General features: G+C 44.3%; 1 protein-coding gene and 1 long non-coding RNA gene across 2 annotated transcripts; one reads left to right on the top strand and one right to left on the bottom strand.

Moving 5' to 3' along the window:
* Window positions 1-82: 82 nt before the first annotated feature.
* Window positions 83-17,564, bottom strand: IQCG (IQ motif containing G). The gene is made up of 9 exons (XM_059479586.1): window positions 17,422-17,564; window positions 13,817-14,022; window positions 12,654-12,782; window positions 10,659-10,740; window positions 4,509-4,670; window positions 3,842-3,916; window positions 2,250-2,381; window positions 971-1,072; window positions 83-495 (listed from the first exon to the last, which is right to left on the bottom strand). The coding sequence occupies exons 1-9, from the start codon at window positions 17,545-17,547 to the stop codon at window positions 358-360; spliced, it is 1,152 nt and encodes a 383-aa protein (XP_059335569.1). The 5' UTR covers window positions 17,548-17,564; the 3' UTR covers window positions 83-357.
* Window positions 10,786-11,747, top strand: LOC132077369 (uncharacterized). The gene is made up of 2 exons (XR_009419051.1): window positions 10,786-10,832; window positions 11,402-11,747. It is a non-coding gene; the product is annotated as an uncharacterized LOC132077369 (long non-coding RNA).
* Window positions 17,565-17,977: the final 413 nt, after the last annotated feature.

Here is a 17,977-nt window from a genome sequence, read left to right as displayed (position 1 = left end):
CAGAGCCACAGCCAGTGCTTTGGGGGCAGCAGAGGAGGTTCTGGGTGCAGAGCATCCCACACTGCTGAGTTACTGGGCTGGTAACAGATTGCCTCCCACTGTCTTGTTTCCATAAAGCTCTTTGCAGGGGATATAGTGTTTCTCACTGCTTTGATACAAATCCCCTTTCTGCTGGGGAAAAAAGGCTGAACAAGGGCAGCTTTAAGATCTTTAGTGCAGCTTCACCATAAGTGTGTCTGCAGGAACTGCATTCTTCAAAATTGCCTAAGCTCTGTTACATGGTTTATTTTGTCCTGTCAGACATACCACAGTGCCCTGCCCAGCAGCAGTCCTGGAGCACATCTGTGGCCACTTTCTTTACTTAGCTTTTTTCTTCTTTGCTCCAGATTTTTCCTTGCCTGTTTCCTTCTCTCCTATTCCCTTCAAATACTTCTCAAGCTTCTGGTAGGGGCCGAGGAATCTGCGGACCATTGTACCTTTCCACCAGGCCTGCACCTGCAAGTGAGGGAGAGAGAGGCCTGAGGGGAAATCACTGCTGGGGTACCTGGTACAGCTCAATGCCTGGAGAGTCTTTCCTGTGCTCCCCAGCCACAGAAGGGAGCCCCCAGCCCATGCAGCAGCCTTTGGGCCTGTGCTGGTTGTGCCAAAGGCATCCATAGCTGGGCTGAGGGCACCTGTTGCTGGTGGCCAGGGAAAAGCAGGGGCACTACCCTGTCACCTTCCCTGTATCACCTGTGCAGTGCTATTTGCAGGAGACTGGCTGCTCCCCTTTCATTTCCCTTCTCAAACCTGCAGCCAGCTGCTGGCTGAGTGTGCCCCAGCAAAAGGAACAGGCTTTGTCCTTCGCTTGTGCCACCACACACCAGCCATCTTTCTTGGGCTGTTTTCTGCCTGGACAAAGCCTGGGGCACAGATTATTAACTCCCAGCTGCTGCTGGAGCAGCAGTGCCTCAGCTTTGCTCCCCTTTACCTTCACAGCACTCCTCAGCTCCAGGGCTTCCCGCTCTCTTTGTTTCTTCTTGGTCTCCTTGTCTGTCCGGTCAATGATGATGGTTGTCTGGAACGTCAGGCACTGCAGGAAAGCACAGGGATGGCAAAAGCCATGAAAACACATCCCCTAAACTGCACAGCCAGCCTTCAGGGCTCACTGTGCCCAGCCATGTGCCAGGGCAGGCCTCACCCGGACCCTGGTGCAAAGATTCTTTCCCTCTGCTGCCTACAGGTCTCATCCTTGCTACACACTTCCCACAGCCCTGCCAGGACAGCTCAGGCCCATGGTTGTGGTGTCTCTGCAGCAGGGAGCTCCAGGGCAGCCCAGGGATAATGTGTGAGTGGGGACTTTCCTCCCCACCTCCATTATTTGATCTTTCCTAAATCCAGATGGCAAATGTTGCTCATTACCACTGTCAGTCCTCAGGCACTTGGAGCTGCTGCCAAAGTGAAACCTCTCACGGCCTGGATGTGATTAAGCCCTGATCCTGTGCTGTAAAATGGCTGCCTGATGCTTCCCAGGCAGCAGCTGGTGGTGGGGAGGACACTTGGTCCCCCAGGCCAAGCAGCAGATGATCTACAAACACACTTGGGACCCTGAGATGACAGTGTGCAGAGTGAAAAATGAGCTCACAAGCAGGAAAACATCCAGCTCCATCCCATCACTTCCAAGCCATGGACGGTAAGGAATGTTTACAAGTAAATTCCTTCTGGTTTTAAAGCACACATTTTTCTAGATGCTTTTCTCTGTTCTGTGCTGCTGTTCTGCTGTGATCAGAGCTCAGCAGTTAACCAAGAACCCAGTGGGGCAGGAATGGTTGTACCCAGAATCAGCTCCCTGATCACAGAGCTCTGTTCAGCTGAGAATGTGTATCTGCAGGAAGGGATGAGCTTCCAGTCTCAGCTGTGTTATCCTGATCTTCCTAGAAGGAGCAGATTTGTTCAGACTCAGGCAGCAAAGTAAGGTGAGGCATGCTGATGGGATGGGACAGTACCTCTGCCCCTCACACAGGCTGTCAGTAGCTTTCTCATTACTTGCTGGTATTTGAAAATAGCATCATCATCCCTCCTTGATGTCACAGGTGGCAAATAGAAGATGACATCTCAGCCCCTGTCTTCCCAACACAAGTGCCATAATCACAGCATATGCCTCAAAATTACTGATTTTTTCCTGTGGTCCTCGTTTCTTATCCAAATGAGTGTAGGAAAAAGCCCAATGCAATTTTGCATGGCTAAACATTGAGATGCTGATGTCTTACCTCCTTGGCAAATCTCTGCATTGTTTCCAAGTTCTCTGCTTTTAATGCTCTTATATCATCCAGTTCTTCATCTTTTGCAGCAGTGTCTTTTTGATACTTGTCTATCCAGTAATCCAGCCTCTCTTTCACCTTCTGCATGGAGAGAGTGGTGCTCAGCATGGTGCAAAAAGAGGGCACAGGTGAGAGGTTTGCTATTACATGGCCTGCTTTCAGGATGGGGGTGAGAGTCCTGTCAATTGTGCATGGTCAGTGTTTCCTTCTCATCTTGAAAGCATCAAACCCCTAAGACTGCTCATAAATTACTGCAGGGCAGTTACTTTGTGCAGTCAGTTCTGATGAAGCAAGTGACAGCCAGAAGCCATTTGTTGTGTGTATATACAGAAGGAGGGGAGGGTTTAAAAAGCACAGTTTGTCAGTGGGAGAGCTTTTATCCTCTGCCTGACTCCCTCCCTGCTTTCTGAATTAAGCTCAGCACACCAGGAATAAGGTCCCAGGGGACAGCACTTCACACTATTTCAGGTTGTGAACTTGGCTTTGTGTTCATGAATAGGGCAGGTGTTTCTGAAACAGGCACCCAGATGACTTCCTCCTATTCACCAATAACTTCTCCATAGCAACCACCGTGATTGCTTCCATGGAAAAATAATCTGAGGAAAAGCATCAATCTCATTACAGCATCACAGCTGGACACACAAGGGGGATGGAGGGCATGGCCATGCTCCTGTCTGCAGCCCCTGCAAAGGCAGCAGCTGCTGTCTGAGCACTGAGGGGCTGCTGCTGGGCTGGCTGCTGGAGCTCAGCCAGGCTCAGCATGTGCTGGGGCTGTCCCCTCGCTGGGAGCATTGATCACACCAAAGCTCTGGGGTGCAGAGCACACTGTCCAACTGCTCACAAGATACACCACTGCTTTGCACTCAAATTACATTTTTTAAAAGGTATTATCTCCTATTAAATTCTGTACTGGCAGTGACCTCAGGCACCCTGCAGCAGTCCAGGTTTTCTTCTCATCATACCATTTATGAGAGGCTTTGCAGCATTATTCACTGTCAAGTTATTCACTGTTAGTAACAGGAATGCTCTGAACCTCTGAATCAACACCACAAGGACATTCATGCTGCTGAAAATGTGTACAGTAGTTGTGGTTAGCAATGATCCAACCCCAATTCTTCCTCAATAAGGCTGGACTGGCAGTTTGTGTCATTCCCTCCCCAGTGTCCCTCCCCTCTGCACAGCCCTTACTTTGGGCTCTTCACTGGGGGTGCTGGGAGCCCCAGTGACAGCTAAGTAGGGTCTAAATAAAATTCCAGTTAGCCAAATACAACTATCTGAGAGAGGAAAAATCCATAACACCTGAATAAACAATGAAATTCAGTACATGAACCCTAATTTTAAGGAAATATATCTGTATGTAGCAAATCCCAAGCCTTGGAGAGCTAGGTTAATTAAGATTTGAGGACAAGTAATCATTCAAACTGCAGCAGTCATGAACCTGGTACATTTGATGGAGCAATAACTGTTTTCCTTTGGGCACTAATCGATTATATGGTGTTTATAGGTTGCTATTTTAAGCATTGGCTGACAGTCACACATACCTGATACTCTTGCATGAGGAAATCTTCAGTCTCTGTGTGAAGCTGAATCTCCTCATCAATTTTGCTCTTCAAATTCTGTGATCAGAGCAGACAGAACATGTGTGAGACACTGTTGGTGTGTGTGTGTGCACACACTGCTGCTGAAAGCTGAGTAACAAGTGCTGGAGCTCTGTGTAGTCCACAGACATTTTGCCCAGTGATAAAATCAGCCAAGGCAGTCCTTGCTCCCAGGCCATCCATGAAAAAAGGACAATTAGATCTGACCTTGATCAGTCAAAAAAAGATGCTTGCAAAACCAGACCATTTTCTAGTCCTTATGGCCACAGAAGCAGCTCTATGTGTATAATCTGCTGGGGGCACTGCTGGGAGCTCAGGTTGCCAATACCTTTGGATACACTTCTGGGTCTGGTTTTCTGGCCATGGCATTGCTTGAAGCATTCCCTGTCTCCTACAGCCATGCCATCCTTGTTGTTGCTGTTTGCAGCATCATACAGAAAAACAATAGAAGAGATAAAGGTGTCTATCCCCAGTGAGTTTTCTCATCCAGCTCAAACAGCTGTGCTGGTGACTGCAATGGAGAACAGAGAGGGCATCTGGGGAGCAAGGGAGGGCTTTTCCCTTAATAGATGGAGAGGCCTTTCAGTATGGGCCATGGGGAAGGGCTTACCTGGATTTCCTTCTCCAGGGCATTCTCTGCACTGCTGCACTTTTTCTGGGTTAGTTGGATCTGGAGATCTGAGTTTTTCTTCAGGTAGTTGCTCTCTGTGTCCACTTTGGCCGTGATCTCTTGAAGCTTATCTTTAAGGCCATCAATAACTTTTTCTTGTCTCTAGTGGAGACAAAAGCAGCACAAAAGCAAGCCTGGAAACTGAGTTCAGCTCACCTTCCTTAATCTCTCCACTCCCTGATAAAGTAAGAAGAGACAAAGCTATGGGCTTCACTTTCACTTGAATGTTGCTCCATTTCAAGGAGCATTTCAAAGGTTAGTTTTAGCTGTAACCCATATAGGCAGCAACAAACCCATCAGCAAGGAGTGATTGCCTCTGGAAACAGCAGACTGAGGAACAGAGTGGGACAAGAAGGCAGGCCTGCTCTCTGGTCAAGGAATTGATTCGGTCATGCTTAAGATAAACATTAATAAAAGCCAAATAATTTTAACCACTTAAAGTTAGGCTTTACTGTTACTAACACCTTGCATTAGACTATCTCAGTGAGTGAGCCTCTTAAGAGGAGGATAATGTCTCAGCCCCACAAAAGCCAAAGTTTGTTATCCTAAAGTATACTCTATTCCCTGGATTTTTTTTTTTCTAGTTATGCAGCAACTGTATAAACACAGCCTTAGGAACAAGTGCAAATCTAATGCTGACTTGCTCGTATTTTCAAACAGTTCTTTGTTGAAATCTTACCAGGTAGATGGTGCCCACTTCATTATGAAAACACACCCAGGGCAAGGAAGCAGTGTCAAAGAAAATCTGCCTATGAGGTCCCAGCCTCTCCCCATGCCTTGCTCTGCAATGGAGCTGAGCTTTCCTGAGGCAGAAAGCTCAGTTTTCTGTTCCCTAGAGTTCTCCCATACAGCAGAATCCTGAGTGGTTTGTCCAGCTTTTGGAGCATGCTTAGGAAGCAAAGTGTATTTGCTTGATTTGGGATTGCTGTTCTCTTTACTCCTTTTTAATTAATTTATTTGAATAGCAGATAAAGGTTCATTACCCTGGGGTTGGAACTTGGGACAAATGCCTGTAAAATGAAGACTTTATTGAGTTAAAAAGGTCATCAAAGCTTCCTGTGTAATTATGCAAGATCAATGTGAATGCACCCAACTGCTCCATTACAGCCTTTGCTTCTCTTTGCTTCCCTGCCATGCTGTGGTGGGTTTGATATTCATCAGCCAAACCTCCACAGCTGAAGATGAAATACCAAAGTGCTGACATTTTTTGAAGCCCACATATCTTGTCTCTGAAGCACCTCGCATTCCTTAGCTGTGTAAACATGGAAAAACGCCACTAAAAGAAGCCAGCTCAATAGTGCTGTGTTTGAAAGCCCTTGCAGCATGACTCATTTGGAAAAAGTCTCCTTATAAGAAGAGTCTGGAACAGTTAAAAGGAAAGTCCTTCCTTCTGCACCCCTTGTCATGCATAGGAAGAGTAGAGTACATTTATGAGGCTCAGGATAATTGGGGCCTTGGCTGATGCTGTTTTGTGGGTTCAAAGATGTTCACATGTTTTTCAATGTTTCAAACATCAGATACTATTTTTATGGCCATATCATCATATGACTGCAGACAGCTACAGACATGAGCTGTTTGTGCCTCATTAAGGTTTCTGGTCATGGCCTTCATTTTCCCTGGCATGGAACTTTGGTAGCCATTGGGAGGAGTTGTGTTCCTGGTCAGTAGACAGGGGATGTGAGTGTACCACTCTATTTTGAGATTGTCTTCCTGGGTCTTAGTGGAATGATGTCCAAACTGAAGAACCAGCAGAGAGACTGAGGAGATGCTAATTTTAAAAAACCCACAACTTTTTGTGGCGCAGAGGCTCAGGGAAGTCAAACACTGCTGATGTCAGTATGTTACTGCTATCTGCTCATGATCTGCAAACTTGCCAGAAAATAAGGGTTCAGCCTAGGTTACAAAGCACTCAGAGAGTTGGGGCAGAGCATGAACTTCTCACCAGGTTATTTTCTTTTTCATTTCACATTTATTAAAGAAAAAAAGTGCTTTTGATTCCCAGGCCTCAGCCGGGATGGGGGCCCATCTGCTCTGTTGTTTTCTCTGGTGAATGGCATGTCTGTGGTTTGGATTTGGTCTGCAGTGTTGTAAAACACACTGGTTAGAGGTGGGGAGTCTGGGGGCTTGGTTACACAATCCAAAGCAGACAGGAAGTGAAATGCAAAACCCACGGGTGGTTTACAGCAGCATCTGCCTGGCCAAGGAATGCGGGCTGCGGGTGTGAGGGCAGCTCCTGCTGCAGGACCTGCAGAGCTGGGGCACCTTTGGGATTTAGCTCAAGGCTGTAAATGCAGCAGTAAATGCCCACTAGCTGTGGGTACCATCTGCAGAGTGTGCTGTTCCCCAAACTTCAGGGACAATAACTGGGAAAATGAGTTAATATTTATTCATTCTGGTTTATCATAGCAAAGGTCCATGCCAGGACATGGAATGCTTTCATAGCTGATGCAGTAAATCTCTGGGCTGCTTATTGGGGATGACTTCAGCGTTGAATCTGCCAAACCAAATCGTCCCTCGTATCCAAAACTGTCAGAAAACTGGCAGAGACCAAAATCAAAACCCAGGAAATAATTGTCAGGAGCCAGACTGCTTCACAAGCAGGTAAACAAGCTGATTTTCTCTGATCTCTCAGCTCACAGACATCAGCTCAGGGGCCTGTCTGCTGTCACCTGGTGCCACTGGAGTCATCCCCACAGATGCTATTTGGCTGCAAAAGCAGCTGCACTTAGCTGGAAACCTTATCCACACTCCTATGTTTTCATTTGCTTTGATTTATCTCTCTTGTAAGTGCCACCAAGCTCTTCCACAGCAATTAGTGTTTACAGTCATAAAATACAGCTGGTTACAAAAATAGCCCCCAGGAGTAAACAGTCTGAGGAATTCTGCAGCAGTGCAATGCTGCCCATTTGGCAGGGGAAGGAGTGCTGTGCTCTGTGCTGACAGAGGCCCTGCTCTGCCTTGCTCCCACACCAAATGCTCAGAGCTCAAAGCTCTTCCTGGCAGCTGTGGCATCTCAGCTTGCAGGGCCTGGAGATGAGCTTGGATCCACACAGCTGCTGCAGCCTGGGCTCACTCCCCTGAAACCACAACAGGGGAGCAGCAGCCCTGCAGGCACTTCAGTAGGGCTCTGCCTGCATCACTGTCCCAGCTCCACACCACCCTCGGGGAATGTCTGTGCCCCAGGGACAGCAGGGCATGAACAGAACGTTTCTGCAGCCCTTGGCCAGCTCAGCAGCAATGCCAGCAGCTGCAGGAGAGCCCCTGGAGGGGCACTTTGCTGGCAGAGGGAGCAGACCTGTTGGCAGCAGCACTCCTATGGAAAACCCTGCCCCTCTGGATCTCGTGCACCAGCCCCAGGTCCTGCAGTGATCCTTGGGGCTCTGCCAGCAGGGAAGCTCAGGACCATCACAAAACCTGTGCCTTCTGCTATAATCATCCTGTGCATATCTCCAGTAGAAACATGCAGCAGTGGGTGTGTGTATGTGTTTAAAACATTCCACAGAACACTCTGTTGATGCATTTGTCCTCCTGGGAGAGGAAAAGGGAAGAAACATGGGTTTTAATCTTGCTACTAAAAGCATGACTGAGTGATGCACTGATACAGTGGGTCTGGGTGTGTTATGAGAACTGACAAAGAATTAAAGTTACAGATCTGTTTTCACTGGTCCTGTGGTGCAGCGGCTTGGCTTTCTGTCTGTTTGGTAGCTGTAACATTACTGCTTGTTACAAAATGACACCACTACCTGCACACACGTATAACAGGAGTACACCACAAAACCTACAGGACATAAAAAGTCTTTGGGTGAAGAACAATGCAGGAATGCTAAATTTTACATTCCTAAATTTTTATCTTATGCTGCATAATCCTGTATGATATATTAATATGTTTCAAAAGCTGCACAGGCTGCTGTTACTTGTCCAGGAAACCAGAGAAAGTATTTTCATAGAAACTATGAAATGAACAGAGCAGCAGCAAACAGACCCCCTGCAGCCAAACCTGAGCTACCAGTGCTGCTCCTGCACAGAGACGTAAGAGCAAAACCAGATGCACCATTTCAGCTCTTTTAGAGACATCAGTGCTTTCCAAGAGAAAACAAAATACAGAACATTTAGCATTAGATTTGTGTTCCATTAGAAAGAAAAATTAGTTGAGCAGGTTAATACACTATTAATTAGCATCTTATTAAGAGGTAGAAAGGCTGAAAATACAAATTCACAGCAACATGAGTGAGACAAAGGCCGTGTTTTTCTGGTTCCAGGATGAGAATTGCTCGCTTTTGTTTTCTCAGCCATGTAGGCTTTTGTCTACAGGTCTGTGCATTATTACTGCTGTTCAAAGTACTCCAAAGTCAGTGAAGCTGTATTTTTATTTTTAATTAGTTGGCAAGGTGACAAATCATGCAAGTGTCTGTAAAACTGCCTATGGGAAAATCCCATATGAAGCAAATAGAAATTATTCTCCCTTGGGAGACACAGTGAGACACCATTATTTTTGGCACAGCAGGAAAGCAGTACTTTAAAGTAGTCTTGTCTTTGATTTATCAAAGCTGAAACTATAAGGGAGCTCAGAAAAAGACTTTTAAGCTTGAAATATTTTTTTTAAAAATCCCAGATAAGTCCAAATCCCACTTGATGAGGCAAAACCCAAGAACTGAATTAGAAAGGACAAGAAGATCCCCCCCCTCTCAGCACGGGAGCTACACACATTTTTATGACTGCAGGAGGTAGGAGAGGTGCAGGGCAGGACACAGAGAAGAGGCCCCCTGACTGTGGAGGGCCAGGACATTGCTGCTGGTACAAGACAGGATGATTACAGCCCCTGGGAAGGCATTAAACCAGGACTGGGTATGTATATTGTGTGCATGGACATGGTGAGGTTTGCAGAGCACTACACAGATGGAGAAATACCTTATAACATTCACCAGCCTGGGGAGTGGGAGAGCAGGAACTTCCCAGGAGCCATCAGAGTCTGACTGAGAAGGGACAGTGTGAGAAGCAAATATGTCTCCCCTGTATTTACAATTAAACTTTCCACTGTGTATGCATCCAGGCTGCCAGCACAAAACCTTTGTGTTCTACAAACCAAACTTCACCAGCATGTCTGGAGCTTAAAATTCCTCTCTATAGTCAACTATATCCTGGCTTGATTACTCTCCACACTTTTATCCAAAGACAAAACTCAGTGACACCAATTCTTTCCTCAGATGCCCTTGCTATCCTCTTGCTCACCACGGAACCAAGTGTCAGATTCTAGTTCCTTCCCCCAGACCCTGTACAGCTCTGCCCCAGCTTCCCTTCTGCTTGTTTGCTATCACACATCTGCCTCAGCAGGGCCAGGTTACATTTCCATGTTGAATGAGCATCCAGTCTGAGTTGTCTGGTGAACATCAAAGTGACCAGTGATAAGCCATTCAATTGATCTGCATTAGTGTAGCAAGTTTTATATTTCCAGAATGCCCCATATTTATTGTGCATGCACACAACCTTTGCACGATGCAGACAGAAGGGCTGAAGCTTTCCAGAAAGATTAAGTTGACAGCATATGTGCAATAACATTGATCTGCCCTTGTGTGGGCATGTTTGGGATTTTCTGATGTCTGGAAGCCTAGAAAAACAGATTAATAGAATGACACTTTCCCCAGATGAAAATGTAGGTAGAAAAATGGCCTGCCCCTATGATAGGTGTCTATCTCACTCCCTTTGGCACACTTCCTTCTGTGCCAAATGATCTGTCATGACTGAGTATGACAGGACCTTAGATACTGTTATCTGCAGATAACCTCTTTCTTACTGATTGCACTATCTGTGCTTTGTCACTCCCAGCAGAGTTTTTGGGATATTCTAATTTGACCATGGTCTCTCATGATTATGAGCATTTTGAGCTCCCATTTGAAAACCATCAGATGCTGCTCTTGAAGTCATTAGTGGGCTTGTTCCAAGTACAAATCTTTATTGTAATTATTCTGCTCCAGTACTCCTAAGTGGTGGCTCAATTGTGTATGGCCATGGCCCCCCTGAGTGCTGGGCAGCAGAGGCCAGCTTCCTAACAGGCTTCCCCCTGGCAAGATGCCCAGTGCTAAGTGCTCTCACCTGAAGGTCTTGACCAGTTTGTTTCTTGACTTCTTGCAGCTGTTTCTGGAGTGCCTTTATGTCCTTCTTTCCTTTTTCCTCCCTGAGGTGGGAAAATACAATCACTTGAATATATCAAAAAAGACAAGAGCTGTTTACCTAGAAGAGGAACTTCCTGTCTCCTGATACATTGAGGTAAGATAAACAAAGACTTCTCACCAAAACTACTGACTTGTTCAGTAAATCCTGAAAGAAGAGGTGCATAGACTGAGCAAGGCAGATGGGAACAAAAGGGAGAACAAGCAAAAAAAAACAGGGGATGCTCTTATTGAAGGCCTGGAATGGATTTGAGGATGATGCAATTATTATAGTGGAGATGGAAGATGGCTGTCATTGAGTCACAGTTTCTACATTTAGGCAAAAAATGCCTGAGATTCTATACAATAGCAAGCCTGAGCAGCAGAGAGTGCCAAATTGTGTTATTAGGTGCGTGAGAATGTTGTTTCTTTCATATCAGACCTAGAATCTTCCAAAAAGCACTGCCTCAGGTTCTGAGATCATGAAGGGACCTGAAGGAAGTGTTCATCTGTCTAAAATAAAACAGATGCAGTAAATATTCTAGGTATTATTATCTTGTTTCCTCAGAGTGCTTCTCTTAGATTTTATGTTTATGATTAGTTTTAAAACCAGTAAATACTACCATTGGTCCCTGAAATTTTGTATCCTATTCCAACATTACAATCACACATGCATTTCATTTTCAGAGTCCTTATCTGGGTGACTGATGAACAAAAGCTCCTGATAAGGAGTCTCCCATCATCTCACTGCAGGTGGCTTTCAGAACAGTGTATTTACACAAAATGAGGCAAGTATTTATTATCTTGAAGGACAGATCAAGTTCATTCCATGAAAAGAATGTATAGTACAACATGGCTAGATATGATTGACAGAAGGGGATAAAAAGGATTATGTCCTTTCTGATTATAATTTGTCTGCTCTTTTCTACCTGTCAGTATTGGATAGTTACTCCACAGCCAATTGCTAATCTCATTCTTGCTTTCTGTCCCTTCCATGGATAAACAATAAATCCCTTGGTTTTAGACAGTGGAAGTGGAAGAGTTGGGTTTCATGCTTGAAGTCACACATTGCACTGAGCGGGGGATTTGCCCTGGAGGCAGATCCCTGAGTCACCACAAGAGCAGTTCCAGTAGGTTGGACTCCTGGCAAATCATGACTGAGAGCAGTTGTGCTGTGCACCCTCAGTGAGGGGCCTGAGCTGCTACACTGAGGTAGCTTTAAAGTGGTGAAATATTTGTCTGCAATTCTCTCTGACAGTTTGGGATTGAACCAGAGGTTTGCATCCCTAAAAAAAAAAAAAGGGGGGGAAAAAAAAAACCAAAAAAAACCACCTTTAGGCTCAGAAGTTTGAGCTGAGAAATCACCAGTTTGAGCTGAGATTATAACAAATGTGTACCCTGGAAGATTTGGGAGAGAAGAGAATCACAGCACAGTGGCTCGTGGATTAGCCTTAAATACAACCCCTCTTTCACCATCTGTGCTAACCCCTCACTGCTGCTGGGAAAAGGGAGCCCATTAGCATATGGGTCAGAGCAGATTCTCCTGGGCATCAGACAACCTAAAGGCCATATGTTGCTGGCCCTGATTTGAACAGATCCTCTGCTGCTCTGGCTTTCACTGGGGACAGAAGTTAAAGATCAAGGAGCTCCTACATCACATTATGTTTTAATTGAAATGAGGCATTTGCACTAATTCAGCCACTGGTGTCCACTGTGGTCAAAGCTCAGGCAATTCCTAGCTCAGATGAGTATCAGACCCATCCACTGTTTCTTTCCAAAGGGGAAAATTTGCAGTTTGCAAAGCAAAGAGAATAATTCAAGTTTTAAAAGGTATCCCTTCTGTATTTTAGTTTTATTGGGTTTTATTTCCTTTTCAGCATGTACTGAGTGGGAATGGTTTTCAGCATTTAAACAGGGAAGAACTGAACACAACACTGACCTGATGAGGATGTCATAAAACTTGCCCTTTCTTGCCTTCTCTCTCTCGTTAGCATCTGTTAGGCTACTAAATGTTCCCAATTCCTCCATCTTTTTAATAGTGACTGTGATTACATCACTTGCATACTGCCTGCCAGGAAGAAAAGGAACACAACAATACTTTACAGGTGCTGGTAGTATCCATTACTGTTTACAGTAAAATGTAGGGAAATAAAATATCCCTTTTCTGGTCTTATGTCCTATCAAACCCAGGAGTGCTTCTCCCATGGTATCTGTTTATTGTACATCTGGAGAACTCAGTATTATGAGCTGCTGGAAATTTATAATTTAAAATGCTGCCCAGCATGCTACTCTGGGAAATTGCAAAGAGGCTCAAACATATCCATGCTGTGCCAGACTGTGTTGCCATTAAGAAGGCCTGCAGCAGTGATGGCAGGTGGATCTTGGAAAATGAGACCTGGCCATGTAATAGATGGCCTTGGAATATCATGATGCATGTGGCATTTACATTTTAGCTGCATTTCCCTCATTTGTGTTAGAATCTTCCTTAAACCCATTGTTGAAATGACATTAAATTACAGAAGCCAGGATGCAGAAAAGTGCATACTGAGCATTCAGCTGCATAATCTCATTCAAACCAAAGGCTGTTGGTATTTCTGCAAATCAGGACACTGGTTTAGGTGCAGGAATAAAGTTTGTTTAAAAAAAGAAAGAAAATCTTTAGTTTTTATATACATTACCTTTTCTATAGTGGCTATAACTGCCACAGAAGCTCTGTGTGCCCTGCAGAATGACCGAGTTCAAAAACAAGGCTCAGATCTCCCTTTGCATGTGGGATCAGCTAAAGGCACCTGAATCCAGGTACCCAAACATGAGCACTGATTAGTGCCTGGCATGATTTCTGCCCAGGCAACCATTATCAACGGGGTGATGTTTTACAGCTCCATTCAAAATAAACTCCTGGTCATTAGGTAGCATCCAGAGGCAAGCAAAGGCTGGAACTAAATGGTCTAGGAAGGATACCACTCCTATCCCTACAGGAACTCCTTTCAGACAGAGACTGATGTACTCTGGCAGTGGGAGAGCAACGATTTTTTTTTTGCTTTCAAAAGATAGACTGAGAACTTTACAGCTCTGAGCATCCCTCACAGGTCCTTCACTCACCTGTCAGCATAGATTTTTTTGAGCTTCTCTAGAGCCCGAGTGATGTGTTTCTTGGGGGTTTTGGAAGATCTTTTGTGATCTTCAGTTTTCCCCTGCTGCTGCTCTTGTTCGGTGTTTTCCAGGACTGTTTGCCCACTCTCTTGCTTTGCTGCCATAAGCTCTGGGAAGTTGATACCCAGCTCCTCCTGGATCACTGCTTTCGTTTCCTGGATGGGAATGAAAGGGGATAAGGGAAATAAGAGAATGAGGGAAAAGGGAATAAGAGAGACCTGTTTGCACATTGCACAGCAGAACTAAACCCTCTGCAACATTATGTGATAGGAAGGAAAATTAGTAATTAACTAGAATGAAGCTATACTGAGAACAGCTGATAGTGCATGTTACATTTTGCCAAGAGTGGAAGATCAGAAACATTTCTGTTGGTTAGTTTTGAGCACACAGTGTAGCTCATTGAAGTTTATGGGCTCAAAAGTCCTAAAATGACAGGACTAGAAAAGGCCTAAAAAGGTGAAATCATTCACTCCAAGAGATGATGGTTCAGACTGTTCTTAATCTGACATGTTCTTAATGGCCTCCAGCAGTGCAGACTACACACACTCCTGTCATTGCCAGCACCTCACAATTTTCTTTACCATAAGAAAGTTTTTTCTCCTCAACAGTATTTTAACTCCTGGCTTGTTGTCCTGGTCTCTAGGCACAGAGAACAAGTTGTTCCCTCCTTTTTTGCAGCAGTTTTTACAAACTGTTAGCCCGTTTCTCCTCCTTCTTCTCTCCATCTTAGACATTTCCCACTGCCTGTCACCAGAAACTTTCCCTACAAAATAATTGTTATAACTAGAGCTGTGTGGAAATAATTGCAATAGACTTTCTGTCTGCTATCTGCTTAGCAGGTTTTTTGAGAGTAACAGCTGAATTCAAAGGATAAATTCAAAATATTGGCATCTCTCTCCTTCATGGAAAGGTATCTTGTGATTGAGTACAATTTCATTAAAAGAGGAAAAGCCCCCAAAAATGCAAAGGTACACTTTAAAATCAGCTAAGCTCTTGCTTCTAGGAAATTCTCTGCTTTATGTGTTATGGATAAAATGCAGGTGTATACACTGAGACATTAAAAGAGAACATTTTGTTGCTTGCCTACCAGCATTTCTGTGGCTGAACACTTCCTAACAGCACTGCTGACTGCAGCTAACACAGTCTCTGCCAGCCCCATCCCTGTGCACAGCTGCCTGCTCCCCACCCCGCCTGCTTGGGGAAGCAGACAGAGAATTCACTGTGATGAAACATTTTCCAGCAAAAAGGAAAAAAAAAAAAGTTATTTTTAGCAACACTAGTTCTCAGTCCAGATCCTTCCACAACCACACACACATTTGTGCCAGCAGAGCAGAGAAAACAAGTGGTCAGGGCAGCAGCTGTGGATGCCAGGAGTACTTGCAAAAGTTACTTGTCAGGCAAGTCAGGCAAGGCTCTGTCAGAGGCTGGAGCTGCTGCTGCAGTCTGTGAGGGCACTGCAAGGAACTGCTTCATGCTGAGTGTTTTGGACAGCTCTGGTTGGGATGGATCAGCCTCTGGCAGTGCCTGACTCATCAGTGACTACAGAAGGAGGATAAGTGACTATGTGCTTAATTTTTGGACTGTTAAATTTACATTCAATTAATCATATACAAAACATACACTGTCCAATGAAAATTGCATTGTTAATTAGAAAAAAAAAAGGGCTTAAATAGCTGGTTGGTGACAACTGCACTTCAGAAAGAACTAATTTTGGTAAACAAACTGCTTTAATATCATGTAGATTTTATGAATGTTCTGATGTTTTTTAATGTCTAGGAAAGTTCAAGGCAGGCAATAACTGAGTTGTCTGTAAACAGTAGGTAGTTACACACTAATAATCAACAAATAACTATGTAAAAGCAAGAACTTTATAAACTGCATGTGTTACCATCTGTGTAGTCTCCTAAGTGCTTGTGTGTTGCCCAAAATCCAGCAAATAGAAAGGCTGCCTTCCTCTGGGGCATGCACTGTGTGAAGCAATGTGCAAGAGCATCCAATCTGGAAAATCAGTGAGGTGCTGGCCCACACTGTGATTAATCCTCTCAAAAATGTCATCAACTGAAATTCAGATGTCAGTCTTTGAAAATGCCATTGCTTTGTCTGCCTGATAGAACTCCAGGGTATTTTGCAAATACAGATCTTGTACAAATACAATGAAAACAGCCAAATGTAATCTGAGAAACAGGGAGGAGTAGCAAATTACAGAGCACCAAAGTTAGCAAGTAGCTTCCCTAAGCCATTTTCTTGTTTCTAAATTGTTTCCTCCTCAAATTGTTTTGAAATCTTTAAGTACACAAGTAGGGTGTCTAACCTGTGAGAAAGTTGTGTTCTAAGATGTGACTTGGTGAAAATGAGCATCTGTGATTGAAGAGAAAAGCAAAGGTGTTTTCTCTGTAATTTACATGTCCCTTCAGTAGATCTATCAACCTGAGTCTGTGTGTCTGAAGAGGACAATTCCTGCTGTCCCAGAGATTTGCTCTTTCTCTGCCTTTTGCTGCTGGCACATGAGAGAGGGAGAAGCATCCTCTGGGAGCAGTTGAGGCCGCTCCCAGGAGTCTTTCAGGGGAGCAGTGCCCTCTATGGCACAGACTCAGCATCGTTCCCGCCCTGAAAATCAGTGTAACTCCAGCTGCTGCTGCACCTTTGCCATGGCTTTTTGGAAAAGGTAATATGGAAAGGAAGCACGTAGAAAAATTTGATTTAACTTCCTCTGGCATTCTTAAGTGGTACATTAGACAGAGTGAACATCATTAGATGTCAAAACTCAGATCCCGGTTTTTATTTCCATCCTGGTTGTGAATTTTTTTCTTGAGTTCATCTTAAAAAGGTTTCAAACCTGCTAGCACTGGAAAGAGCCTGCTGTGTCACTTATAGAGCACAGTACTTAGAGCCACTGACCCCTCAGGACAGTCCCATCCTGACTCCTATGTCTAACAGAAATGTCACACCACTTCCTCCACAGCAACAAACCCCTGCCTGAGCATTAGGAATTCTCTGTTCTCCACATCTCTGCCCAACCATCTTAGCTATGATGCCTGTTAGAAATCAACTAATAATTAATGAGCACTGAGAAAGGGCAGTTACTAATATATTTTGAAATGCATCTTTCTTAATACATTGTGGGAACAAAAGGATCTTTGGCATGGACCTGGAGAGGAATAGAATTAACCTGGTTTTTGAGTACTTTGAAATAACCTATACATTTCTACTTTTAAAATAGCTCTGTATCTACAGAAGAACTTACATATGTTTTGCTTCCTTTCCCCCAATTCTTTGCTTATTGTCTAACCACAGAGATTTTAAAATCATAATCTTAGAAACTTCATCTTGGATCAGAAGAGTCCTTTGCACAAATTCTTGACTAAGGCTTCTCAGTGATGCTGCAATATAAATATTTAAATTAGGTAACTTTTATTGTGTTTCTTCACCCAAGAGTCATAGAATCACAGAAAATATATTTGAGTTAATTTTTTTGTAATGCTGGTAAAAGATATAAAACCAAGACAAAGGAAAAAAAATATATGATATACATCTTTTAAAGCAGTGGCACATACAAGGTTGATGTCTGCCTTGTCTGAAGGTGGAACTGGCATGATGTATCCAATAATTGTAAGCTGATCCACACAGCTCTCCAGCACAGCACCAAACATCAGAGCTTCCACATGAGTGATTTTGTCCATTTGTTTAGTCTCTGTGTTCTTGCTAGGAGGAACAAAGATAAAAGATACCAATCAGAAAAATGCTGTGGTGTTAGTAATGTCAGCAAGAGTAGTTTAAACTAAAGGTAGACCCAAAATAGCCTTATTGCAGCCTTACATATACTTCCCTGGCTTTGTTTATAACCTTCCATACACTGTTTATAAGAGGAGCTGGGCTCTGCTAATGGCTGCATTCAGGGACAGTGGGAATGTTTAGCTTTCACAAAACAAAGAAGTCCTGGTCCCTCCTCCAGCAGATCTGGGTAGACAGGCTGAGAAGGGAATGGGTATGGAGGGCACAAACTGGGTGAGGTGCCTCATTATTCAGTTCAGGGGGGGGCAGTGGATCATAGTGGACTTTGGGAAATGACAGAAGAAAGGTGCCTTTTCATAAGAAAAACATAAATCCATA

The sequence above is a fragment of the Ammospiza nelsoni genome, chromosome 10 (assembly GCF_027579445.1).
Source record: "Ammospiza nelsoni isolate bAmmNel1 chromosome 10, bAmmNel1.pri, whole genome shotgun sequence".
NCBI lineage: Eukaryota > Metazoa > Chordata > Aves > Passeriformes > Passerellidae > Ammospiza > Ammospiza nelsoni.
This window is presented reverse-complemented; position numbering and strand designations above follow the sequence as displayed.